Genomic DNA, 25,205 nt, shown 5'->3' on the forward strand with positions numbered 1-25,205 from the left:
TATATTATTTTTCAATATTGAATGGATTCTTTTCTAAAAATTAATTATAAAAATTACAATAAATATATTGAGTTATAACTTGAATTATTTGTCACGCTTATAAATTATAATATTTTTAATATTTATTCTTTCTTTACTATAAAAAATTACCATTTAATATATGTGCGTTCTCTCAGTATACATCTACATCGTCATATGCCAGCATATACGTAATAAAAATAATTTTACGGAATGTAATAATATCACAATTATCTGAAAAAATATATGGTAATCTCATCAAACAATTGTTCTAATAAAATATAATAATTATTTTTACTTATTAAAAAAACTTAATCATCTGCATGTTATCGATATTTTGTATGATATGCAGTTTCGTTCTTCTTTTAAAATTAATTATTGTCATTATTACAGTTATTGGAATTTGGTAGACTTAACATTCGGTATATAACCAAAGTAAATTCTCAGTTGTTCAAGAAAGACAAAAGTTAAAATAGTATGCGGAGCTAAACGTACAAATGCTGGAACGTATCCCTGTAAAATATTTTTTATTAGCATGAATAACCTTGTTTTATAACTTTTTTATTGAATTTTAATTCTTTTTTACCTTGAAAAATCCCAGTGGTCCGAGTTTGGCAGTAAACAAAATCAACTGCCACATGTTCTGAAATGATAATCATTTTAGTCCATAACTTTGTGATGGATGATTAACTAACATATATTACTTATTTTGAAATTTTATCAGTTTGATTTTTAATAATAGAAAATTTAATGTTTAATGAAGTTTTTTGTTGATGTTTTAAAGCTTGCAAAATCTTGTAAACGTTTGCTAAATAATCGAATCGTAATGATAAAAAAAAATAATAAAATGTATAGTAAAGAATATTTTAAGATATAATTTATGTAAGTCTAGTTTTTAATTTATTCTATATTTTTTACCTTAAATTCCCCAGGTTTTGCATTCATGGCACGCGTTTTGAGTACATCTAAAGGCTGTGTTAGAGTCGTAGCAATAGCTCCCTATTTAGCAGAAACATAATTATTTATAATAATTGTCTTAAATAATTAAAGAGTTAACTTTTGTTTATATTTTTCAACTTACTGCTGATAGGCTAGCAGTAAAATGTGTGAGTAAATTATCTTGAAATTTTCCAGATTGTAATAAGTATTGTTTAATTTGATCATAAAAACTTAGCTGGCCTATAGTCATCAAAATAGCTCGACCAGTGGCAGTAGAACATCCATTAAATAATTTTAAAAAACCTTCTTCTTGAGTTACTCTAATTAATCCATCTATCGCATGTTTATAACTGAAACAATTTAACAGATTTGATCAATAATCATTTAAGATTGAATAAATAAATAAATATATTTTAATAATAAAATAACTCAAAAAGTAACTGATCAAACTTACTTTCTCCTTTGCTCTGGTGGTAATTTGATATCATTTTGCATTCTCACATTAATGAGGTCACCTGGTGTCCCAAAGATTCCACCAAGAGCTCCAGAGGATCCAGCAAGTAATAATTTTTGATAAAAGGGAAGAGGTTGACCAGGAGTTTCAATTTTCTGCTTAATAACCTATTTCAATAACGACCATGAATGTAAAAATAATATCTCGATGTTAATGAATATTGGTTATAATTTTAGAACTTGAATGATTGGATTCTATGTTAAAAATAGATGTTTACTTCATAAGCTCCAAATCTCGTAGTGGAATATGTTCCTTGGCGTAACAATGAAGCACTTAAACCATTATATAGTGCAAGAACTCCTTGTTTTTTTATTATATTTATTGTATGTTTAACTATTGACATTCGTCCTTGCTGAGTTTGTAGTTGAACCTGTTTGTAAAATGCAAAGTACAAAATATTACAAATAACTTCGTTATTGACGACGTCAATAGGCTTAAATATTAATTAATTGAAAATTATGAAAACGAAAATGCTCTGTCATTAAATACTCTTTCCGGCCTTTTTAATATTTCACTGGAATATTACATAATAGGTAAATATAGAACACTACATGCAAATGATAATTACTCTAAAGTTATTCTATTTAACAAATTTATTTACATAATTGCATAACTAATTTGTGCAGAAAACTATTTTGAAAATACAAGAAATTTAAACATTTTAAAAATTTAAGACTCCTGAATATACCTTTAGTAAATCCAATGGATGTGTTATACAGGCTGCTCCTGATGATGCAAGTCCTCCAAAATACCATCTTGAAAGTTTTTGCGAGTCTTTTGAACCCATTCTAATTGTTTATCTACTTATTTTAATGGTTTATAAATAATCAAGCCTATGAATAACAAAATACCAGATAATTTTTATTTAATTAAATTTTTGAATGAAATAAAAATTTGTTAAAATATAGTTTTTGCAAAATTTGTGCAAAAATGTTAGTAAGAAAAGTTGAGTAAATAATTAATTATCAAAGCAATAATCAAGTTTGCTATAAATGAGGTGAATGACTCTATTTTTTGCATTATCATGATAGTAACAATTAGAGATAAAGATCAATCTATTAACAATTATTAAGTAGATATTAATTATCGTAGATAATTTATAATGAATCTAATGTGTAATTTCATCGAATTCTAACAGCATGCTTCATTCAAAAAGACTTTATCGAAATTTTTTAATTCAAAAGAGATAATTATTTGATTTTAGTTTTTACCGTAATTTTAACATGCGATGAAAAGTGGAATGACTGACGAATACTGGTGCCGATCGACTGTGAGCCGTTGGTTTCTAGTGGGATTGATAAGCTATACGATATTGAAAATAATTGGAATGTGTGGAAATTATGGTAGCGCGCGCATCAGCTGACAGCCACGTGTTTGTTGACAGAAAACTGAAATTGATTTTTTTTTTGAAATTTCAGAAAATGATCAAACAACATTTAAGTAGACTACTAGATCAATTTTTCTTCACCAGTAATATTTATTGTGGTTTCCCTTTTCTTTATCAACACTACAGATTTTCCCAGAGATTACTATAGTAAATTGAAATGAACTGGATCGTAAACAGAGACTTAAACTTTTGAGGCTTATTTAATACTTTTATTTGGTTTAAAGTAGAATAAGTATGACGCTAAAAGATTAACAACAAACTTGATCTAGTTTACAAATAAAAATAAATAAGGTTTCTACAAAGGTTCTTTATTATTAAAATAAATAAAATATGTCAAATTTAAATGATAATAATAATTATTATCATTATGAATTTAATTAAATATTTTTATCTATCTGATTTATCTTTTAATTCAATTAATTCTTTTCGATGTTTGTAAAATTTTTTATTTAATCACATGAATTATATTTTCACGCTTCACTGGAGCATAAAATGATGATTCAATTTTGAAAAAAATTGTATTTCCCGCTTTTAGAAGTGTACTCTGCGCATGCGTGATTTGATTGGTGAAGAGGTTACCACTGGTTCTGACGTGCAGTTGTGAAACGAGCAGCGGTCTAACTTAAGAATTTAATTATCTAAAAAAAGTTGTTTTAACTTGACAAATATCTAAATAATTACGCAAAATTGTTCTTATATTAACGAACATATTTATCATAGACGGACAAGTTTAATCAAGTTTGTATTTAAAGAAAAAAGTCTCTACAAACCCGGTAAGACCGAAGGTTATGTTCTAGTCATTGATAATTTTTAAATTTTCATTCTACGATAAATAATAGACAATTACTGAAACACTTAAAATTCTTATAGAAACAAAATGACTGATTGTATAAGAAGAGCCCTTGGATTAGAACAAGTAGATTTATCAGGAAAACTTATAATGATTGATGAACATCATGGGAGTGACGCCAATTTTCTTGTCAATGCTGTTCTATCAAAATCATTAGAAAAAGGCCGTGGTATTTGTTTGGTATTGTTTCACAACACTTTTGGTCACTATCATAATATAGGAATGAAATTAGGATATAATTTAAATATTTTGCGAGAACGTGGAGGAATAACTGTCGTTGAACCGATGAAGTCAATTCTCTACAGTGTTGAAGAATTGGGACATGATTCAGTAGATCCAGGAACAACTGAATTAGAGGAAAAAATTAGAGACTCCTTTGATAATACCAAGATGCCGTGTCCAACGAAGCTCAATGAAAATCTTGTCCAACATCTGTTCGCATCGCTTAGGGATCAATATTATGAAGTAAAAAAAGTCAATGAAAATGTGACGATAATCATCGACGACATCACTCATTTAATTGACTTGAATTTAAGCCTCAAAGAAGTCTGGTTTTATACAAGATATTTGAGATCACTGATGGAGATAGAGCCAAAACTTTCAATGTGTATTTTGGGTCACTCTTATCAGACTGACGCGAATAATTGTTACTCAAACATGGTCGTAACTGTTTTAAGACGTATGGCTCATCTTTATGTTTGTACAGAACCTCTGAGTACTGGCCATTCTCGTGAAATTTCTGGTTTACTGAGTATAGTGTGGAGAGTTGCTTCGATTAGAAAACAGTATCATTGGGCTGATAGGACTGTTTATTTATATAAATTATTAGACCGACAAATTAAATTATTTACTCCTGGTGGGACACCTCTGCAATCATAAATAATTTTTTTATAGAAAACAGCTATAATGTAAATAATTATTTTTGATAAAAGACATTCAGGAAGATTTAATGTTAGAGCCAGTAAAAACATGCATTCTGAAGGACATTGATAAATAATTTAAGAAAATAAACTATAAAATATTAGACTTTTCTGGAATATTTTCTGACGATTTTTAAGCTTCTAATCATTAATTGATAATTTTAATTACTGATAATATATTTCGAAATAACGAATTATAATATTCGTATTTGAAATGACCTAATAATTGTAGTTTATATTATTAAAAAAATTTTAAATAATTTCTTCCTGTATAAAAATTATCACATTTTTATTTATTATAAATGTGGATAATATATTAGAAAAAAAATATTGGAACAATCTAGATCAATTCAATCATAAGTTATGAATACATTTGTACTTTTTTATTTATAACTAATCGATTAATTGTATTTAATGAGACAATTTTTACTTACCAACTGTAAACTAAATAATGCGAGCTGACTTCATGTGAATTGATGATAGTTAATGTAAATTATTTTTGTAAGGGAAAGGATGTGTGTTTCAAGTTAATGTGTAAGCTTTATAATTAAGCTTGTATATAAATGGGTAACATAACGAGCCATATAAATGAAAGTAAAAAATCGATAGTGAATGAACGAGTAATATTAAAAAAAATATGGAATGGAATTGAAAATAATCTTCAATATCATGCAAACATTTTTTTTTTAAAGTAAATACAAATATCATTTTATTTATTTTAGTAAAATTATTTTTCTTCGTAATTATAATTAAATTAATTATTAATCATTATTTAATATTTATAACAACTAGCTTTTGTACGACATATCCACAGTACACAAAATATTTTACTTTTGATCCGGATATGCCGTTGACTATTGATGTCCAAACAAACGCTAAATTCATGATCATCATGGACGCAATGAGTTATTTACTCATATATTTTTACAATAAACCTAAACAATTGAAATTTTTAATTGGTTATATTGCAATGGTGCATAAGGATATGGATCTTATGAAGGAGGATATGACTGTAAATATCAATTTATAGATTTTGTTCATTAGAAAATTTTTTTCTAAACAATTTATTAAAGCACAATTCAAAAATATTTGCTGACTTGGTCGTTTTTTTTTTTAAATAACTTTTTAAAATTCCATCTTTTTCCTCAGGTATAAAATTATCTAAAATCTTTAATTAAATATTGGATAATTGTTGAATTTTTAATATTAAAAATACTCTCAACAAAATGTATATATATGTTACTCTTAGAATTTTGCAGAAAGTTTAATTAGTTATTTGGCTTCATCATTTCCTGATTTGATGTCTTCTGCATCGGAACCAATAGTATCGAATTATGTTAATAAAATCATTGACGAAATCGCGGAAAATCTTGAAAATTTTAGAAATGATAAATTACTGCTCAGTGTACCTTTTGTAAAACAATTCAATTATGTAAGGAATAAGAATTAATTTTCACAATTCAATTTGCCGGTACTTGGTTTTGTATAGTACTACATTGAATGTTTTATTTTACAGTCATGTATAGGTTGGAGATGTGGAGGAGAAAAATTGATTTATGGTCATAAGTTAGATTACTGGATTAAACGGAAGCGCATGTGGGAGGAGCGACTAAGAGATTGGAAGCTTCGGACACGTATGACGATCGTATCTTCTAAGGATTCTTCAACTGGTGAAGATGAAGATGAGACTCCCATTGAGGAGGAAAATGATGACAGTACTATTCAAATAGTTGAGTCTTTTCAAGTCTGGGAGCCACGTAAAAATTCTAGAACCAATAAACAACTGATGGTTCGTTAAAAAAATTGATTTAATTAAAGAAAATTATTTTAAGTTTTGTTTTTAAAATCATAAAAATGTGTAATCAATTTTTTCTAATTTTTACCTTAACATATATCCTAACTCGAGGATCCTATTAGCAGGATGATAATATGAGATTATTGCTTCCAAGACGAGTAGCTTTGAAAACAAATAGACCTAGACAAACCAAGTATGATGTAGAAATGGCTGATCTTACTGATGAAGTATTGGTCAATCAAGAACTACAATCTTCAACTATAGAGACGGAACAATTATCTAGAAGTAATCAACCATCAACATCAAGGCCGTTTTCATTATCCACTTCTCTAGAAGTTGATTCTCCAGCTAGAAGACGACGTCGTCGACTTAAATTAGCCCACAATGACTAGTAGCAGACATCAAGATGGCTATTTTGGTTTGTAATCAGGTACTAGTAGCATTCTACTGCAGTAATTGTAATAAATCGATTTACACTGCAGTTATTTTATCCTCTTAATCGTGAATCACGTGTATTCTTTGTCGAGTTTACATTAATGTCACTAGAGACTCGACGTAATTTATTTTCTCTGCAAAAATCAAATAGCTTTATATAAATATTGACAGAACATTAGTGTCGATTAGACATAATTGTCTTAAAAATAATAATCATCAAGTATCAATTTATGAAATTTTTTTTAACTCACTGGCTTCTTTTGCCTGATGGTGGTATAGGTGGAAAAAAAACAGACGGTGATACTAAAGGTCGAACCACAGGACCCATGACATTTTCGATCTCTTGAGGTTCTGGAATTGGAGGCAATGGAGACTCCCAATCAGAGTCTGTGGAGCTGAAATGATTTTAATTCAAGTATGTGGATAATTATAATATAATTTTTTATGTTTACGAAAATATTGTATTATACCTGCTGGGTAATCGTGTATCATCAAGACTGTCAAAATGCATTCCACGATTAATTGGCGGTAATTTATTGTTAAAAAGCATGGAAGAAACCGATAAATCCACTAGATTACTGTCGTTATATGCAGCCGCATGAATTTCACGCTGATACATAACATATAATTCTTGCAAATCAGATGGAAGCATTATTTTACCATCTACAACCGTATAAAATACACAATATATATTATTTTTTACCAATTTATTCTAAAATAATTCTCCACTATCATTTTTAAAATTTACCTTCCATTATCCTCCGTTGTCGAGTAATTATTTCATCAGATATCTGTCTTTGTCTGTCATATCTAAGCAATAAGAGCTCACGTCTTCTAAGTTCATGTTGTTTAACAAGTCTTTCACTCTGTAGCATCATTTTATCTGCTTCAAGTTCATGAACACGAAGCATTAAAGCTAAAAGTTCTCGTTCTTCTTCTGAATTTATACGTAACGGCAATTCCTACAAGAAGATTTTATATTTAAATTTCATGAAATCTTTTAATTAATTTAGTTGCTTACATCTTCAAGTAGAGCACTTTTTTGTCTACAATTTTCTAAATCTCGTTCAGTTATGGCTCTAATTTCCGCATATCGTTCTTGTTCTTTATTTATTTCAGCTAATTCTGTCCAAGCTTGTTGGACTGTAACATCATCTACTTCATTTTCGTCATTTAATTCTGTAAAAATAACAAATTGATAAATATTTATTATTACTTGAATAATAATTATAAATATAAATCATGCCATATGACAGTAATAACTGCAAGCAACATAATAAATGAGAAAATAAATATAAAAGAAGCATGCTTATTTCTAGAATCAAGTACTAATTTTACATTCACCCTCATTATCACCTTCGTCTATCTGACTACCAACACTTAATCGTTTCTTTGAGTCCTTACTCGCTCTGTAAAGTCTGTTATTTCTCGACTCCCAATGTGCTATGATTGCATGTTGTTGTTCGGCGGCAATATTAAGACCTAGAAGATGACTATCCAGCTCCATAAGTTTTCGCCTTAAATAAAATTAATTTATTATAAATATTCACCCTCATCAAATTTTCTAAAATAATATTTTATTCATTTTTTTATTTGTATTAATAATACCTTAATCTCATTTGTTCTTTGAAAGCAGACACTATTTTTTCCCTCAACGTTCTCAAATCATTTCCTTTTGTTATCACTCTCTGTTGACTTATTGGCCTCTCAGTCTCATTCATTTTATTCCTCAACCTTGAAATCTCATTCTTAAGATCACTTATAATGTCTTTATACTGAGATACATGATAATTTACATCGACAACATTTTGTTCAACTTTATTAGTAATACGATTAGCTCGATCAGCATACATCAGTGTATTTTTACTTTCTTCCCGATGAACTGGAGCTGGAGAAACATGAGCTATCATCACAGTTCGACTATTTCCACCTAAAGCATCTTTCAACAGTCTTGTAAGTTTTGAGTCACGATAATTAACATAACGAGCTCCTGCTGATAAAGCTGTAATACAGTTTCCAAGTGCTAGAAGAGATCTATTGATATGAGCACCTTCTTGTAAACGTTTTCCTTGATTCTAAATAATAGAAGTATTTTTTCAGTTTAATAAATATATTGATTGTCATTTACATTTAGTTAAATCCTTGTTCTGATTATAGTTTCATAAAATTTGTAGTTACCTTGGTCTGCTTTGCTCTTTCTGATCCTGCAAGATCAATCATAAATAATTTTCCTTGCTTAATTTTTGCTCGATGCTTTAAATCACGTCCTGATGATGGCCTCATTGTTTGTTTAACTACGACACTTAATAAAGCATGACTTCTTGAAGATGTCTCATTAGCAGCAGTTGGTTCAACTGTTCTAGCTTTATTTCCTTGGTGCAAAAGCTTCATTACCTAAAATAGTAATTGTAAATTAAAATGTTCAGTTCAAAATAGCTTGGGCGTTGATAAATGAGTACACGTTTAATACCCACTTCTTCTGTCGAGTTTGTTGAAACTTCTGTAAGACCTGGAACTTGAATGTTGCGACCTCGAGAATCGTCACGCAACTCTAAGTAACCCGTACTTGGATTCAACAGGTCGCGAATATTTTCATTATATATTTCAAGATATGACATTGCTACCTAATTGATCATCATAAATTATTACATTTAATACTGGCCATTTTTACACTTAAAGAGCTTATGATATTCAAACATTGATATGAACATTATAACTTCTTGAATAATCTTACCTGGACATCAGCAGCACTTGAAAGTTTACGAGCAGCAAGAAAAATATCATTTAATGCTCGTACCATTACTCCTGGTTGTTCAGCACTACCAACCATTGTATAAGTTTTTCCTGCTCCAGTAGCACCGTAGGCAAAAACTGTTGCATTGTAACCATCGATTATATCTTGTACTAATGACTTTTGTTGTTCCTTCATAAACTGCTTCTTGAGAAGAATCTTCTCCTAATACTAAATCATATAAATATTGTCTTGGAGTACCACGTTTTTGTTTCTCAATTTCTACGTCATCAAAAACAATTATCTGAAATAATAGATCAATTTTATTTATAAATTTATTTATAATAATATACCGATCTAATCATTTTAATTAATGGATATATGTAAACTTTGGGTTAAACATGGTAATCAGTTTTGATTTCCGCATTTTGACAAGTTCTATTTTTAGTCTAATCTATATTTAATATAATTCACGTGAAATAGAATTACTTTGAGAATATTGATAAGTTCTATGAATTGTAGGAAATCATTGAAAACTTTATTTATAACAAAAAATTATTTTTTATTGTTCATTGATTAATAATATTACTTTGATACTATTTTTAATAGATAACTAAATGAAGGGTTGTAAAATATGTTGACTCATAGAATTCTGAAAACATTCAAATTCACCTTCATTTCTTGATAAATACCTTATTTTATTAATGAATAATCATTCAATAGAGCCAAGAGTTTTCTAGAATATTTTTGTTCTATATTTATAATTAATATTTTTTTCGAACTTATAGATAATAATTGTTAATTAATTTAAAATACATTTCGTGATTAAATTGATTTATTAAGCTAAGTATTAATTTAATTTTGATATTATTAGATGTATTTGTGACTTAAGGAATGTCTGGATTTTAATTAAATCTATCAACTTCAAACTCATGATGATCCTGATAAAAATGTCATCAAATTCATACCTTTTTATTTAAAGCATGTAAAGTCCTAGGGCCTGGTTCATCAGTACCTAATGGTCTGATTCGTACAACTACCTGTAATACAAATAATAGAAAATATAAAATAATTTCCACTAGTCATCTTTCACTGACGGTCAATCGATTTCTTCCAGTGACCTCGAAATCACTTTGTGAGCATCAATGCAACAACGTATGTGTTATTCTTTCAATTTTATATTGCAAGGAACAACGACCCAATATCGATCTATTCTTCGCAATTGTCTGCTTGCATGTTTAGTTCACTTTTCTATTATCATTTGTTTTTTAATGTGAAATATCGGTTAGTTGCTTTCATTTATCGACATTAAAATTATACTACACACGCGATATTGTATTGTAAAATACTATCACTTTGTATCTATGAGATAAGATGCCATGAACTTCATTAACATTTGTTGTTAGAGAATTTTAAATTAGAAAAAAAAAATTCCATTTGATAAAATTTATTAGAATCATTGAATTTCATGTACACCAGTAGTTGGAATTTATGAAAATTTTTAATATACCTAATTGTTAATAATTGTCATGCAATAATATGACGAATTTCTAGAAATTTGTTATAAAAAGGAGAAATTCTTATGAGAAACAAGCAATAAAAATTTGTAAAAGAAATATATTTACTAAGAACTTAAAAGATTCCTTAAAAGTTCAAAGTTTCAATTTCTATTAAAAAGAATAAGATTATTGTGATGATAAAAATGATTTTAATTGTTAACAAGCATGATGGTTGCTATAATAATTTTTAATCAGATAATATTATATTGTTAAACTAATTACAAACATTGTTCTCTTGTTATGTTATTGTCAGCTACTTAACGGTTATTGTCAATAATTTTGTTAAATAATATCTATGCCAGTAATGTAGTTGGAAAAGATGATAAATAATTCAATGCTGTGTATGTAAAGTGATACAATTTTCTACTGCATTGTTTCTGTTTTGTTATATCATTAGAATCATTTTGTTATACGATATATTACGTTAGTTATAAATGCTTTGACATAAAATGCTAATAGATTTTAAATAAATAAACATTTGGGGAAATTTTTTGAACACAAAGAGTAAAACTTTACATTTTGAGCAAGAATTATTTTTTGGGACTTTTATCAGGCTATTTTAAAATCTAATAAAACTATTTATTAAGCATTTCTAGGTGAATTTATTGAAAACTTACCATTAACTTTTCAGTAAGAGAACGTCCTTCATCTTTGAATTCTCTTCTTGTACTTCCACTGGAACTACTACTTCCGCTACCACTGCTACCGTATTGTGTCATTTTCAACTTTAAAATTGTTCTTTACAATAATTAGAAAAATAAATAACGTCATTTATAGTTAATTAATAATTAAACGTTGTAAGACTTTATTTCATTATTATCAGTCACATTCAGAAAATGAAATAATTACACATTCATGAGCAATCAGTACTAGTCAATCACTCTAGTACATAGAGGTAGTTTTCACCAACTTGAAAGCACTACCTTTCAAACACAAATTAGAATATCAATAAATAATAAAGACTTGGAAACTATTTTAGAATATATAATTTTAGATTTATATTCTCGAGTGATAGTCAAGGTTCAGAAAAGATGCCAAGTATAAAATATGGTCATGTCCCCAAAAAAAAGTGTATCAAGATCGTGGGGTATGCCCTAGAAATCTTATACTTATGTCACTGAAAGTCTCTATGTAGAGTGTAGGGTATAAGATAGGGCCAAGGGTTTAGCACGCGATCCTTGAATTTAATGAGTTAATACCATTAAAGTTTGAGTCAAAGTGGTTCAACGAAGCGCACAAGTGAACTACTCAAGCTACGAATTCCAACTGACGTTTCACCACTTGCTCGTGTGCTTACCTGGATACTACATAGTGAAGAATAAAATGCGCGGGCAGGAATTCTCTACTTATACATTTCACTATGTATATATATTATGACCACATAAAACACATATTCGAGCTTTCCTGTATGTAATTAATTTCGATTTCGCCCCTATATTTACTTTCACTCCATGGGTGGCACAATCATCATTAAGATATCGTTCAATTATGAGACACTTATCATCTTTTTTGTTTTTTATGGCTGATGATTAAACTACGATTAAATAAGTCTTATCATTTTTATTGTAACAATTAAATGTATTTAATAATCAATTTGTTACAATGAATTGTTAAAATTATTTAACAGAAATATTATTCTTTGTTTTTAAATCAAATAAAAGTTAATTGATTCCAAATTGTTGATAATTTAGTTCAAATAAATTTAACATTATTTTTTTTTATTAATTCTAAAATAAAATTAAAAGACTTTTTAATTGATTTTTCAAATAAGTAGTAATATTTAATGATTGATTAAATTAACACGATTATACATAAATTTGAGTTATAATTAGAATACTCTCAAAAAATAATTTAATAATATTATATTTAAAAATAAACTTTAAGAATAAAATAATAAAAGGTTTAAAATTGTTTTAGTAGCTTCTGATTTTTTGGTTTTCCACATTTTTTAGCAGTTGAATTCTGCAATTAAAGACTGTCTAAGTCATAAAAAAGTACAAACTTATGAAATAAAAAAAAATTAATTGATTATGTTATTATGTTTTTATTATCATGTTTTTATATATATTATATAAATAATGTTATAAAAATCTTTAGCTTATCTAATTATTTAATTTAATAAAATATTGAAAGAGTTTAGTTAATTTATTTTTTCCCTCATGACTTCGTATTACTCGTCCCTCGTCTCTTTCATTATATCTTCGAATAATTGTCTGGATCTTGCTAGTTTTAAAGCGCGAAACTGAGGTGATTGAGAAATACATACTGCAGGTTTAGGAAGAGAAACTTGAGCTGGTTTTTGAATCCACGGCTTAAAATAACAATTATAATAATATTAGTTATAATTATTTTTTTTAATATTTTCACTTATTTACCCACCTTATAAACTGGTTTTTCACTCAAAAATTTTTTCATTTGTTCTGTAATTGAAAACAGTTGGCTTTTTTTAGTATACATTTTCGTTTCTCTTCTTTGTACCAATTTTAAGCCCTTACGAATGCTATTGTCTTCTCTTACATCATCCTTAATTTTAGGTGAGCTAAAATATATTATTCACAATTAATTCCTTTTCAAATTTAAAAATCAAATCTCAATTATTACAAATACAAACCTGATTGTATTTGACTTTGATGTTGATAGATTTGATTGTTCTTTTTTTTTAGGTGTAGAAGTACATGGTGTATCTTAAATAAAACAATTATTTAAATAATTTAATATTCATAATATGATTACAATATAATCAATGTACTAAACAACTAAATTATACATACCAAAAAATGCATCATTTGGTTCAGGAATCTCATTTAGAAAATCAACATAACAAAGATCATCAATTTGATCATACCACGAATCACTAACTTTTCTCGTCACTTTATTTTCATTATCTTCAAGTAAAACTGGTGAATTAAGTGTCCACGGTGAAAAATCCTCTGATAAACGATGATTTTGTTCAAAGTTTTCAGGCACAACAATCGAAGAACTTGTTCCTATATTCATTTTTAAAACTTTTTATATTTTTTTAATCATTGAATTATATTCACCTACAGTTTTTGCCAATAGATCCTTTTAAACAAAGTGAACTCGTCAAAAAGTGACAAAAGACTGGATGAGAATTGTTAGAAAATCTTAAAGAACAGAAGGGATATAATAGTTTAGTTAAAGAAAAGGGAAAGTGACCTGCGATCCTTGGGAATTTTTTTAATATGACAAAAAAGATCTTATGGAAAAGACGATAAACAATGAAACATCTTGCAACCAAAGGATGATCATAAAATTGAACGTATGCAAAGGATAAGTTTTTTTTAACAATAACTAATATAAATATTACAAACATTTAAAAAAATAACAACAACACATAAATAAATATTAAAAAATAATAATAAAGTTAAATAATATGATTTTTCATTAAATTTTAATTCTCTTTTATAATTTTATTATAATTTATAAGAAACTTTCTTTTTCTTATCACATCCTGTGCTTTTATTATTTATTATTAAAGGGAAATTTCACATCAGCTGGCTGTTATAATAAAAGCATTTAAATAAAGCAATACGATAAATTATCATATTATTAATTTAAACAAACTGGATAAAGTCTCAATTACATTTTCATTTATTTGACTAAAATGATAAAATAATTTTTCAATCAGTCGTTCATTTTTAAAATGACATATATGACATTTAACAGTATAAGTGAATGAATAAACACTTGATCATGAATTATTACATTTCTTTATATGTTATTGTTTAGAAATTGCATGGCAATATGTTTTTCTATTGTGTCGATCGATTTACAAATATTCAAACCAACAAGATAATTGCAATGTAAGTTTACACACCATCACGAACAATCTAATGTGATATGATTTACATAAATAAATGATTATGAATGAAATTACAAATAAGCAGCAGAGTAATCTTACAGTAGAGTAATATAATTTATTTCCTCTGAATATAAGTATAGGGAAAATATTAATAAGATTATTTTTAAAAAGCCCAGTGGACCCTTGATAGAAGCAAAGTATTGCGTGAGTCATGAAATTTGTCATAAGCGATAGGCCTTTAAATGACGACCTTGGTTTGATCCTATATTAGAATTTTTTTATTTTATTACAAGATATTCCTGAAGTTTAGGTCAGTAAAAAGAGTTTACACACCCCCATTGCTTGAAGATTGACTGCGAAAGGGAGATTTCTATCTATACATTCGAACACGCGAGTGAACATATAAATGCTTACGTGGCCACACTAAGGCCAGTCTCAGTTTTTTACAAAATCATATAATGACCCCATTCTATCATACAAAACTATTGATATTTTATACATATTAGGTGTAATAGATAAAAGTAAGTTAAATAAGCTCGAGGTTGTCTTATTGACTCGTTAAAAGGCATTGAGAAATTATAAATTATAGTTTTTCGATGTCAATGATCATTGATCGATGTAGGAAGACATTCAGAAACTTTGCAAATTTATAATTCATCTTTTTTTATAGGTTGTTGGTATCTTTATTATGATTTATATTTAAATTATAAATAATTATCGAGGTATAAAAAAAATTATAAGTTATATCCAAATGAATGACCAGTAGAGTATATTAAATATCAAGAAAGCTGCTGGAAACACTATCCTGCTACGTCTATCAATCCATTGAGCTATTTCTTGAGGTGTCATTGTAGTAAAGTTATGAAGTTTAGCAAGAGTTGGTCGCCTGGCAAATGATTTGGCTGGTGGTGATGGTGAACTTTCCACTGTCATTATACTCCCGCTTGAATAATCTCGCTCTTTGTCATCGTCTACCCGCACTGATGGAATATTTATCGTGCTAGGGAAGCTCTAAAAAAAACATACACACAAATTATCGTGTTATTTATTACTCAGGAATTTCTCAGGCAAATAAATGTCGTGAAATACATGTAAATATCATTGGTAATTAGTTAAGAAGATATAACGGGTTTGGAACATTCAAAAAGCAAAAATGAAAAGTTCCTTTTATTGATTTAGAATTGATGGTCAAATTTGGTTTTAAAATAAATTCGCTATTTTACATACTAAATTTGAGCCAGAAATGACAAATTTTATTGCTGATAAAAATTATTGAAAAACAATGACTTAATTTTACCTAGAGATGTAAGAAGATTATTTTTTATTGCTAAACTCCTAAGAATATTTTTTATAGAAAAATATCCTTGAAAATAAGACTTCTTGATTATTTCTTTGATTGTAAATGATGATAAAACTATTTAAATTTATTCACTTATTTACGTGTATTTTAATAAATATCGTAATCAGTATTAATTAACTTCAGCAAAGAACTTGATTATTTTACTTACATGAACTGTGAGATAATTTTGACTTGAATAATCATTGCCATTAAGTCGTCCATGATCTAGAGATGACCAAGATTTTGATCTCTCAAGGCTTGTAGTATTTTTATGAAACTGCTTTCTAGCTAATCGTGGTGTTAAAGTTGATTTTAAAATGTACTTACTATTGACCTTCTTCAAGGGTACATTTTTCCTTAACAAAAGTCATTGAAGTTTATTACAAATCTGTTATTATCGTGCTACATAATTACTTCAATATTAAATCAACAGTTATAACTTGAACTTACTTCCTACGGTAAATCGTATTGACAAAAGCAAACTCTACCATCGCTGCAAACAGGAATATCGTGCAACCAAGAAACCATATCTCACTAGCCTTAATATAAGACACTTTAGGCAATGAATTTTCAACTTTAGATGCTAAAGTCATGAATGCTAAAATTGTATTGGTACCCAAAACAATTCTTGGTGGACTTGCATCTACATGAAGCCAAAATGAAACCCAGGAAACCACCACGATCAATATTGATGGTATATAATAATCCATGACAAAGAATCCCATTTCTCTGGCTAATTTGAATGTTATACTGATTGAACTGAAATTACCTGCTACAATAGTTATTAAAACACAGAATTAGAACAATATTTACATTCAATTTCATTAAAACTATTTTAAAAATTGTATTTGACATTTTGCATCATTATTCATCTAAAAATTCACAGTTACTGATTTTTCTTGGAAACAAATAATTCTAAAATATTACCTATTGTGTAAAAAATAAATTCTATCTGTTTATAAACTTCCTTTCTTAGAAATATTACTTTTATTATTATTTTTCAACAATGGTAATTTATTTATTAAGTAACCGATAACTGGATCATACAGTGATATGATTTCAAATTGTTTCCTTTTTTTCAGATTTATATGTAGCCATTGTTTATTTTCGACAAAACAATTGTATTGTATTAAAATAGTCTAGGTAATCAATTACAGGAGAAACCTTTTAAAATATTCATTACCTATCCTAAAATTTAATACAAAGTTCAAAGAATAGAAGGTATTCTTTGACAGCTAAGAACTAATTAAGCAAACATTTAATGGATTGTATCTTTTTTACAACTTTTTAATTTAAAAAAAATAAATATAAAGGTAAAATGATTATCATATTTATCATAATTGCAATTATTCCTGCTACTATCATTGTAATAAATGTTATTTCTAATATAAATGCATTATAAGATATGTTTTTCTACGCGAATGACAGATCAAGTGATCTTGTATCGATCGTAAAAAAGATCTAGAGGGTCAAGTTACAAAATAATCGATTGTTCAATTTACCAAAGTGACCATAATGTTGCTGTGCCGCAGTGTAAGAGACCTCAGACTCGTTAACCCATTTCTCTACCAGTCGATACTCAGTTAAATGCAGTTCTTCAGCTAGAATGATAGGTGCTTCGTCCCACTCAAGTTTCATGTCTTGAGCACTATATGTCCCTAACAATTTATCAACATTTTATTCTTTACCAAAATAAAGAAATAATACCAAAACAGTTATGAATTAATAATCAATGTTATACATGATAAATCAATATGATGATGAACTTTTAGTTAATCCTCATAAAAAATTCATTATTTCATTCCAACTTACAGCTTTCGAAGATGAGGGGACACTCTTGGACATCGAAGGGAAACTTTTCCAAGCGCAGAGCACAGTTCAAGGTAGCTTCAATTCTAGAGACATAATATGATACGTTGTATATCTCTCATATAGATATTGGATCTTCCAAATGTATTTGATTAATTTATTTATGATATTTTTAGACATTATTTCAGTTACCTAGTGTTTAAGATAACCATTCCAGTAGGATCAATAGAAATTAACAAATCTTTAACTCCATTACCCATAATAACCGAAGTTCTTTCATTCGAAACAAAAACAGTTGGAGTCCAAATTAAATTGTGTGCTTCTTGACCACCGTATATTTGATTATATTGTGGTGCTATTTCTGTATATTTAAGTCGTGCATCACGATAGCGAAGTTGAAGCATCATGTGAACATCAAATTGCTTAAAAAAATAAGAAATAATAAGTTTTCTTGAAAATAATCACAATTATTATCATTCAGAATATCCAAATGCTATGTTTTTATTTCCTTTTTATTACTTTTATTCATTTTTTGTTTTTATTTTTAGTGTTGATATAGAGCTTGTCTGTTGATTGACAGATAACTATGATGATTAATTATAATATTTTGTTTGAAAAATTTGATAGAACCCATCAGTTTTTTCATCAAATTAATGATATAATGTATAAAATTATCTGATTATCTTATGAATTATCATGATAGTTTTATGAATGCAATAATTAACTTGGTAATTAATCATTCAAACTATCTTACTAAAATAAATCCTCGATATAAAATAAAAACTTTGAAGTTTTCATATTATTTTCCATTATTAAAAACATCTAAATGTTCTCATTAATTATAATTTCAATTAAAAATAGAAAGACTTTCCAAATATTTAAAAATATTATTTCCTGAGAAAAGTAGTTTTCGAATGATTGATAAGCAAGTTTGGAGTGACATATCTTAACGATTGCCATAAAGTAAAGATTAAAATATTAAATTACCAATGTTTTGGCCATATTCGATTTAATAGTATATATATTAGCCCTACAGGCTACTCGAATTGGGTCACTTGCATTGATTTCACCTGGTGGTCTCACCATCTTATCGTACCTACAATCATTCGTTAATTCCTGAAGCAACTCTTTTTGTCTCAATATATTTGCTGGATTAATCATTGGACAACTACCTCCATCGATTGCCCTATATACAAAAAATTAGTAGATTAAAACAAATTTGTAATACAAAAAATTAACTAATTGATTACATTTGCTAATGATCTAATGAAAACGATTAATCATTTATATTGTTCAAGCTTAAATGTTTTATACCGATTAATATTCTAGAACATGTATACCTTTAATAAAAAATGATACAATGGAACACTTGTAAGAAGCTACTTATTTTATTTAGTATCAAATTTTTGTAAGGTCTTCAAATACCTTGCATGTTAAAAAAGTATTTTATCATAGTTTATTATATTTCTGAAGGCTATAATAAAATGATATAAAATTGATAGACGTGTCATTTATTTTGAAAGTATGTAGAGAAATGACACGTAAAGATGATATTTCACACGTGATTGTAATATGAAAGAAACAAACAATTTGCGTCACAATCAAATATGTAAAGTCTCTTATGTTTGATTGCAAAATATCACCTGATAAAAATAACATTTTTACAATAAATGACGTATTGTTCATTCATTAAATAATAGTCAAAATAAATATACATTATAATTCAAATATTTCTCAATTACTGATTGAATGAAATAAAAGAGCAGCTACTGCTTCCATTTAGTAATTTAAAAACGTTCAGTACATTATTTTGCCTTCAATTATTTATGGACTAATTAAACACATTTCGGCAGCAGGTATTTTGTTATCGTAATTTAAGATATTCATAATACCGCTAATAAAGTTTACACAACTGAATTTGACTTTAATATTGTATAAAGTGAATAAAAAAAAACTACTTTTACATATCAATAGATGTTGTAAAGCTTTAAATTTTCAGAATCATTTCAATAGATATTCTAACGATTTTTAAATCTTGAAAATGTTTTAAGAGTCCTTCAAAGTGACAATATGTTTTTTCTGTAACATGAGAAAAGACCGCAACCATGTCATGCGCGAGTAATCATGCAGAGATCTCACTGAATATCAACTACATTGGTCATACTGTTAAATAATAAATTTACAATTACTAATTGCTTAGTTCGAATGTTCTGGTAGACCACATTAACCACATGCAACATTCAAAAAAAATATGTCAAAATAAAAATTTGATTCATCACCAATAGAAAATAGAATTATTTGTTTTTTTTTACATCAGACGGAATTATTTTAATAATTTATTATTCTAATAAATAGTTTAATACTTTTTGAAAGAAGTCTAATCTGACGAAATATCAAATATCGATTGTTTTATGGATAATTTTTGACTGGTAGTGAGTTGACAAAAATTGCACGTGCTCAACGATTGAACTAATTTGATAAAAAACATGAATAAAAACGATGTTTTTAATAATTAAAAAACTTACGTATTCGGAACACTTGATACAAAGTGAAAGACATTGATAAAAAATAAAAATTCTCTCAAGGAAATTAATTTTTTACATCCACGCATTTTATAATTATACACTCGTGATCAGACGTGCTGGTAGACTTAAACTGATGCAGTGATGGAGTCTGAGGTGTTTTAAACAGGTAAATTTACAAAGAAGCAAAAAGCGCCGACCAAGCGTTGATCCCACTTGCACTGCTCGTCGCTTACCAAACACATACATTTATATGCTATTACAATTATAATTTAAGTATATAGACATCTGATGAGACAGTAGATCATATATACTTAAGGATTAAAATTGATAATTGCTCTCGCGTGTGTTTATGCACTTCCAATATTTCAAGTAAACATACTAATTACTCATTGTTTTATTTAATATTTTTGCTTTAATTCAAAAAAATATCGAGAAATTTTCACAATATAATTTTCATTATTTACATTATTATGATTCCATCTCTGAATCACTTTCATTGTTTATTTTTGGTTCAATATGCGGCTTTATTCTAGTGATGGTGTAGTTCAAAAAATGAAGATCTTGAAGTAAATTAGTAACTCGTTTAAAATGCCTCTCCGTATATGGAATCAATGCTTCTAATGTTGAGGATAATGCAGGCAATTGCAAATAGCCACTCCCAATGTCACTCATTAGAGCATTAATGACCAACTGAAAGAATTCACGAGTTTAAAAATCACCACCTTATCGCGTGATTTCATTTCAATAGACTTACCTGAGCTGCATGTGCATTCCGACTATTTGTATTCCATATCGTAGTACATTTAAGAAGAATTTCCTTTTCACTTGGCTTTAGCTCGTTAATTGCATCGGTTAATTCATTACCACCACGTTTTAAAATTCCTTCAATTACTCGAAGAGTATGTTGAGGTTTATCAAGATCCAGCGTTAACTTTAACGCATCGATTAGTTCTCCGGCTTTTAATAAATTTGCTAATCTTTGTTCTTCAAGGACTATTCTTTCTCGTTCTTCTGCGGCTTTTCTTCGAACTTCTTCAGTGACATCTCGCCAAATTATTAGTAGAGAATCGCTTCCACCACTAATTAATTGTTTTTCATCTCTACTTACTATAAAAATAAATTAAAGAATCATGTATGAAGAATGTAAATGTTTCTGATTATAAAATATTTGTATTTTATTTGTTTATTATTAAAGCTTACCAGCCAAAGCCCACACTCTATTATCATGTGCATCTAATGTAGTTATACATTCCGAAGTCTTTACACACCATAACTTGAGTAAACCATCACCGCTGGATGTTATCAGTTGCATTCCACGAGATATAAATTCTGCTCTCAACACAGAGGATTCATGTCCTTCAAAAGTCTAGATGATAAATATTATTATTAATTGATAACAATAACTTATGTAGAATTTTTATAAAATATTTTCAAACATTTTTAAATCCATTATGTTTATTACATACCTTTATACAGTTTAATTCTGATAATGACCAAAGTTTTACAGTACAATCTGCAGAAGAAGTAAGTAAAACTTGATCAATAGGTGAAAATCGAACACACCATACTCCTCGCCTATGTCCTCTTAGTACACCTAGTAATTGTAAATTTTCTGCATTCCATAGCTAATCAAAATTCAAAAGAAAATTTTTATTCCAAGTTTTTCTGAGAATATTAAAAAACGTTGCATTATTGAAAGAGTCACAAGATCTCTTTTATTGTTACCTTTGCTGTTTTGTCTTGAGATCCAGTAGCCAGTAGTTTATCATTTGGAGATATCGTCACACTATTGATATCTTTGGGATGTGCTATCACAGTATGCTCGACATTTAAAGCAATATTTTGATCTAAATCGATAAAAAAATTGAAGTATTCAAGTAAATGATAAATTAATAACTATCAATTTAAGTAATGTGACTAAAAATTATAATATTTTACCAGTTGCAGAAAGTTCGTGAGGAAGTGACCATAATTTTAAACAAGAATCTTGGCTAACTGATGCGAAGAAATTTGAAGATAAATTTGAAAGAGCAACCGACCCAACTGACGATGTATGACGAACTCCACTACCGATACAATACATTGTTTCACTTTCTTTACACATAAACCAAATGCGAACACTATTATCCTGAAAAAAATAGAGAAAATTTTATTTAACTGAAGTCAAAATTAAATTATAAATTATTAATTTTATAATGTCATTTTACTTTTGCTGATGAAATCATAAGATTTCGATTTGCTCGACTTGTGGCAAGAGCTAAAACCAAATCCGTGTGTCCACGTAGTAATTGGCAGGTCATTGTCGATAATTGATATAATTTTATATCACAACTATTAGTAGCAATGGCAATGTGACTGCCATTGTCTCCGATATAAGCTATATCGAGAATTTCATCACTGTATCCAATAAACTGTTTTTGACACTCAAAATCACTCAGAGAATGTATGATAATGTTATGATCCGTCGAAACCATAGCAAAACTTTCATCTTTTTTATTAAATAATAAATGTGTCACTGATAAACCACCATCTTCTTTAGCTGCAGGAACTAAAGAATTCATCTGAGTATAAATTTCACGGCCTGATCTCATTTCCCATATTGTAACGAATCCTTTTTCACCAGCTCCTGCTACAAAAATGCCTTTAGACTTGTCTTTGTCTTTACAACCAGGAAAATTGATATTCGAAGGTATGATAAATGTTCCTTCTAATCCTTCATAAACTGGAAGTATTCTCACTGATGTTTTTTGTACAATGTTCCACAGAATGAGTACTTTATCTCGTCCTGAGCTGTATAATAATTTTTGTTTTAATAATTTATTTGAAATGTATTGTTTTTTCAGTTGTTATTATTTATCAATAAACAGTTATTTACCTAATTAGATGTTTTCCATCGCTACAAAATGACAGTGATGTCACTTTACTAAAGTGACCAGATAAGAGGACTTTAACTTCTCCTGTTTTGATATCCCATCCATGAATTATAGCATTATCGCCTGCTGCGAAAACTAATTTTTGTTCGGGATCTGGATGAAATTCTAGAACACTAAATCAAATAATATTTTTAAATGATGTAAAAATATATTTTGTCGTAAACTTTCAATTTAATTACCTAATGACTCCTTCAGCTCCTTTTAAATTAAAAAGACATGAATGATGTTCGAGATTCCACAATCTAACACTAGAATCACTTCCACCAGAAGCCATTATATTATCGTCACTAGATAAAGCGATTTGTGATACAGGTCCTTTATGAATCGACTTCCATAATTTGGTGATTTTCTCATCTAGGAAAAGGATTAAAAGTTTTAAAAAATCATACATTGGTGAAATTAAATTGATATTAAATAAGCATAGATGTTACCTTTCCAAGACCATAATTTAAATAAGCCACTTTTGTGATGTGAGATAACATGATCATTTTTATTATTGAGATTAAAACAGTTTATTGTATCTTCTTCTATTTCATCTTTAACTTGTCCCAAGGAAGTTATAACAGTTCCTTTGCTAATTGATAAAATAGATATTGATGCTCCATTTTGGCAAAACAAATATTCGCCGTCTTGACTCCACTGTTAAAAAATAATAAAACATCACAAAAAATTATCACAAATGAAAATTAACATTTTTTGTATTTAAATCTTTTAATTTTCTGAAAATACCTTGACTCTTCCACCGATGTAAAAAGCTCCATGTTTTGCTTCTACTTCAAATCTTCAAAAATTAAACACGAAAATAATTTAATAAATAAAATACATACATCTTAGTTAAAAATATTAAAATTTATCTCACATATAACTACGAATATTATTAATGGAATATATTAAATATTAACAACAGCACCATAATACAAGTTTTACTTACGACTCTTTAAGATTGGAAGTACTCATTTTCTTCAATGATATTTATTTGTTACAATAAATACTCAAACACATTTATATATAAACGTAACTTTTTACAATAAATGCTTTAATACATTTTTTTTAATTCAATGTAAAACAATTTAATTTATATAAATCGACTGTTGATTTGATCGTTGTTGTTGTATACAAACACGTGCTTCATAACCTCGCATTCCTGCGGCCATATGTAATTTAAAGATGAGCTTCTCATTCCTCCCGACAGATGGTAGTAGTTATTTAATTCCTATGGCGGTAATGAAGTTTTCTGTTGTGTTTAGTCGTTGCCAAGTAGCGCATGTACCGATTTTTGTCTATACTAAACGCCAAAAATGAAATCCAAGATTTGATGACTTCGTACGAATTTCATTTGAAAGTTTATACAATAAAGAACACCGGAAAACAGTTCAAATTAATTTGATTAAGCGAATAACAAAAAAATCATTAAATATGTTAAGTAGAAATAATTTGAATTACTTTCGATCTATTAAGTGATCAATTTTAATAATAGATTTAACTAATATCAACAGAAAATTTAAGTGAATTCAGTGAAATAGCTGTTTGCATCTATGTCTATTTCTTTCTACATTTAACCTCACCCTCATGTTCGGTGGAAACAATATATTTTCAACTCGTCTCTAGCTCGATTTTCAATTGAATCG

The 25,205-nt window shown here is 28.0% G+C and overlaps 5 protein-coding genes across 6 annotated transcripts; 2 read left to right on the forward strand and 3 right to left on the reverse strand.

The window, feature by feature from the left end:
* Positions 1–100: 100 nt before the first annotated feature.
* On the reverse strand, positions 101–2,949 carry Dic1 (Dicarboxylate carrier 1). Of its 2 annotated transcripts, none has more exons than XM_035092633.1 (8): positions 2,683–2,949; positions 2,160–2,271; positions 1,689–1,841; positions 1,412–1,578; positions 1,100–1,307; positions 937–1,017; positions 605–661; positions 101–531 (listed from the first exon to the last, which is right to left on the reverse strand). In XM_035092633.1, exons 2-8 carry the CDS (start codon positions 2,256–2,258, stop codon positions 412–414), a joined length of 885 nt encoding a protein of 294 aa, XP_034948524.1. In that variant the 5' UTR covers positions 2,259–2,271; positions 2,683–2,949; the 3' UTR covers positions 101–411. The 2 variants fall into 2 exon arrangements, with proteins under 2 accessions (XP_034948524.1, XP_034948523.1); XM_035092632.1 differs by having other exon boundaries at positions 2,160–2,304; positions 2,683–2,947.
* A 488-nt stretch (positions 2,950–3,437) lies between these two features.
* Elp6 (Elongator complex protein 6) lies at positions 3,438–5,716 on the forward strand. Its single transcript, XM_035092616.1, has 2 exons — positions 3,438–3,631; positions 3,729–5,716. The coding sequence occupies exon 2, from the start codon at positions 3,736–3,738 to the stop codon at positions 4,585–4,587; it is 852 nt and encodes a 283-aa protein (XP_034948507.1). The 5' UTR covers positions 3,438–3,631; positions 3,729–3,735; the 3' UTR covers positions 4,588–5,716.
* On the forward strand, positions 5,158–11,936 carry LOC118072610 (uncharacterized). The gene is made up of 7 exons (XM_035092618.1): positions 5,158–5,319; positions 5,421–5,640; positions 5,878–6,060; positions 6,145–6,417; positions 6,546–6,853; positions 7,138–7,273; positions 11,780–11,936. Exons 1-5 carry the CDS (start codon positions 5,192–5,194, stop codon positions 6,813–6,815), a joined length of 1,074 nt encoding a protein of 357 aa, XP_034948509.1. The 5' UTR covers positions 5,158–5,191; the 3' UTR covers positions 6,816–6,853; positions 7,138–7,273; positions 11,780–11,936.
* LOC118072609 (kinesin-like protein KIF19) lies at positions 6,755–20,898 on the reverse strand. The gene is given in 19 exon segments (XM_035092617.1): positions 6,755–6,992; positions 7,110–7,253; positions 7,329–7,521; positions 7,607–7,820; positions 7,880–8,037; positions 8,203–8,375; positions 8,467–8,933; positions 9,037–9,252; positions 9,333–9,482; positions 9,593–9,772; positions 9,774–9,893; positions 15,773–15,982; positions 16,480–16,666; positions 16,761–17,082; positions 17,813–17,968; positions 18,123–18,205; positions 18,312–18,541; positions 19,107–19,305; positions 20,645–20,898. Coding segments are annotated over 19 exon segments (3,570 nt in total). The 5' UTR covers positions 20,731–20,898; the 3' UTR covers positions 6,755–6,910.
* A 135-nt stretch (positions 20,899–21,033) lies between these two features.
* LOC118072607 (transducin beta-like protein 3) lies at positions 21,034–24,718 on the reverse strand. Its single transcript, XM_035092615.1, has 12 exons — positions 24,509–24,718; positions 24,307–24,358; positions 24,009–24,216; positions 23,757–23,931; positions 23,520–23,690; positions 22,852–23,434; positions 22,583–22,772; positions 22,370–22,491; positions 22,111–22,269; positions 21,845–22,010; positions 21,399–21,751; positions 21,034–21,334 (listed from the first exon to the last, which is right to left on the reverse strand). Exons 1-12 carry the CDS (start codon positions 24,532–24,534, stop codon positions 21,113–21,115), a joined length of 2,427 nt encoding a protein of 808 aa, XP_034948506.1. The 5' UTR covers positions 24,535–24,718; the 3' UTR covers positions 21,034–21,112.
* Positions 24,719–25,205: the final 487 nt, after the last annotated feature.

The sequence above is a fragment of the Chelonus insularis genome, unplaced genomic scaffold (assembly GCF_013357705.1).
Source record: "Chelonus insularis isolate UGA/USDA-ARS -01 unplaced genomic scaffold, ASM1335770v1 contig_94_pilon, whole genome shotgun sequence".
Lineage (NCBI taxonomy): Eukaryota > Metazoa > Arthropoda > Insecta > Hymenoptera > Braconidae > Chelonus > Chelonus insularis.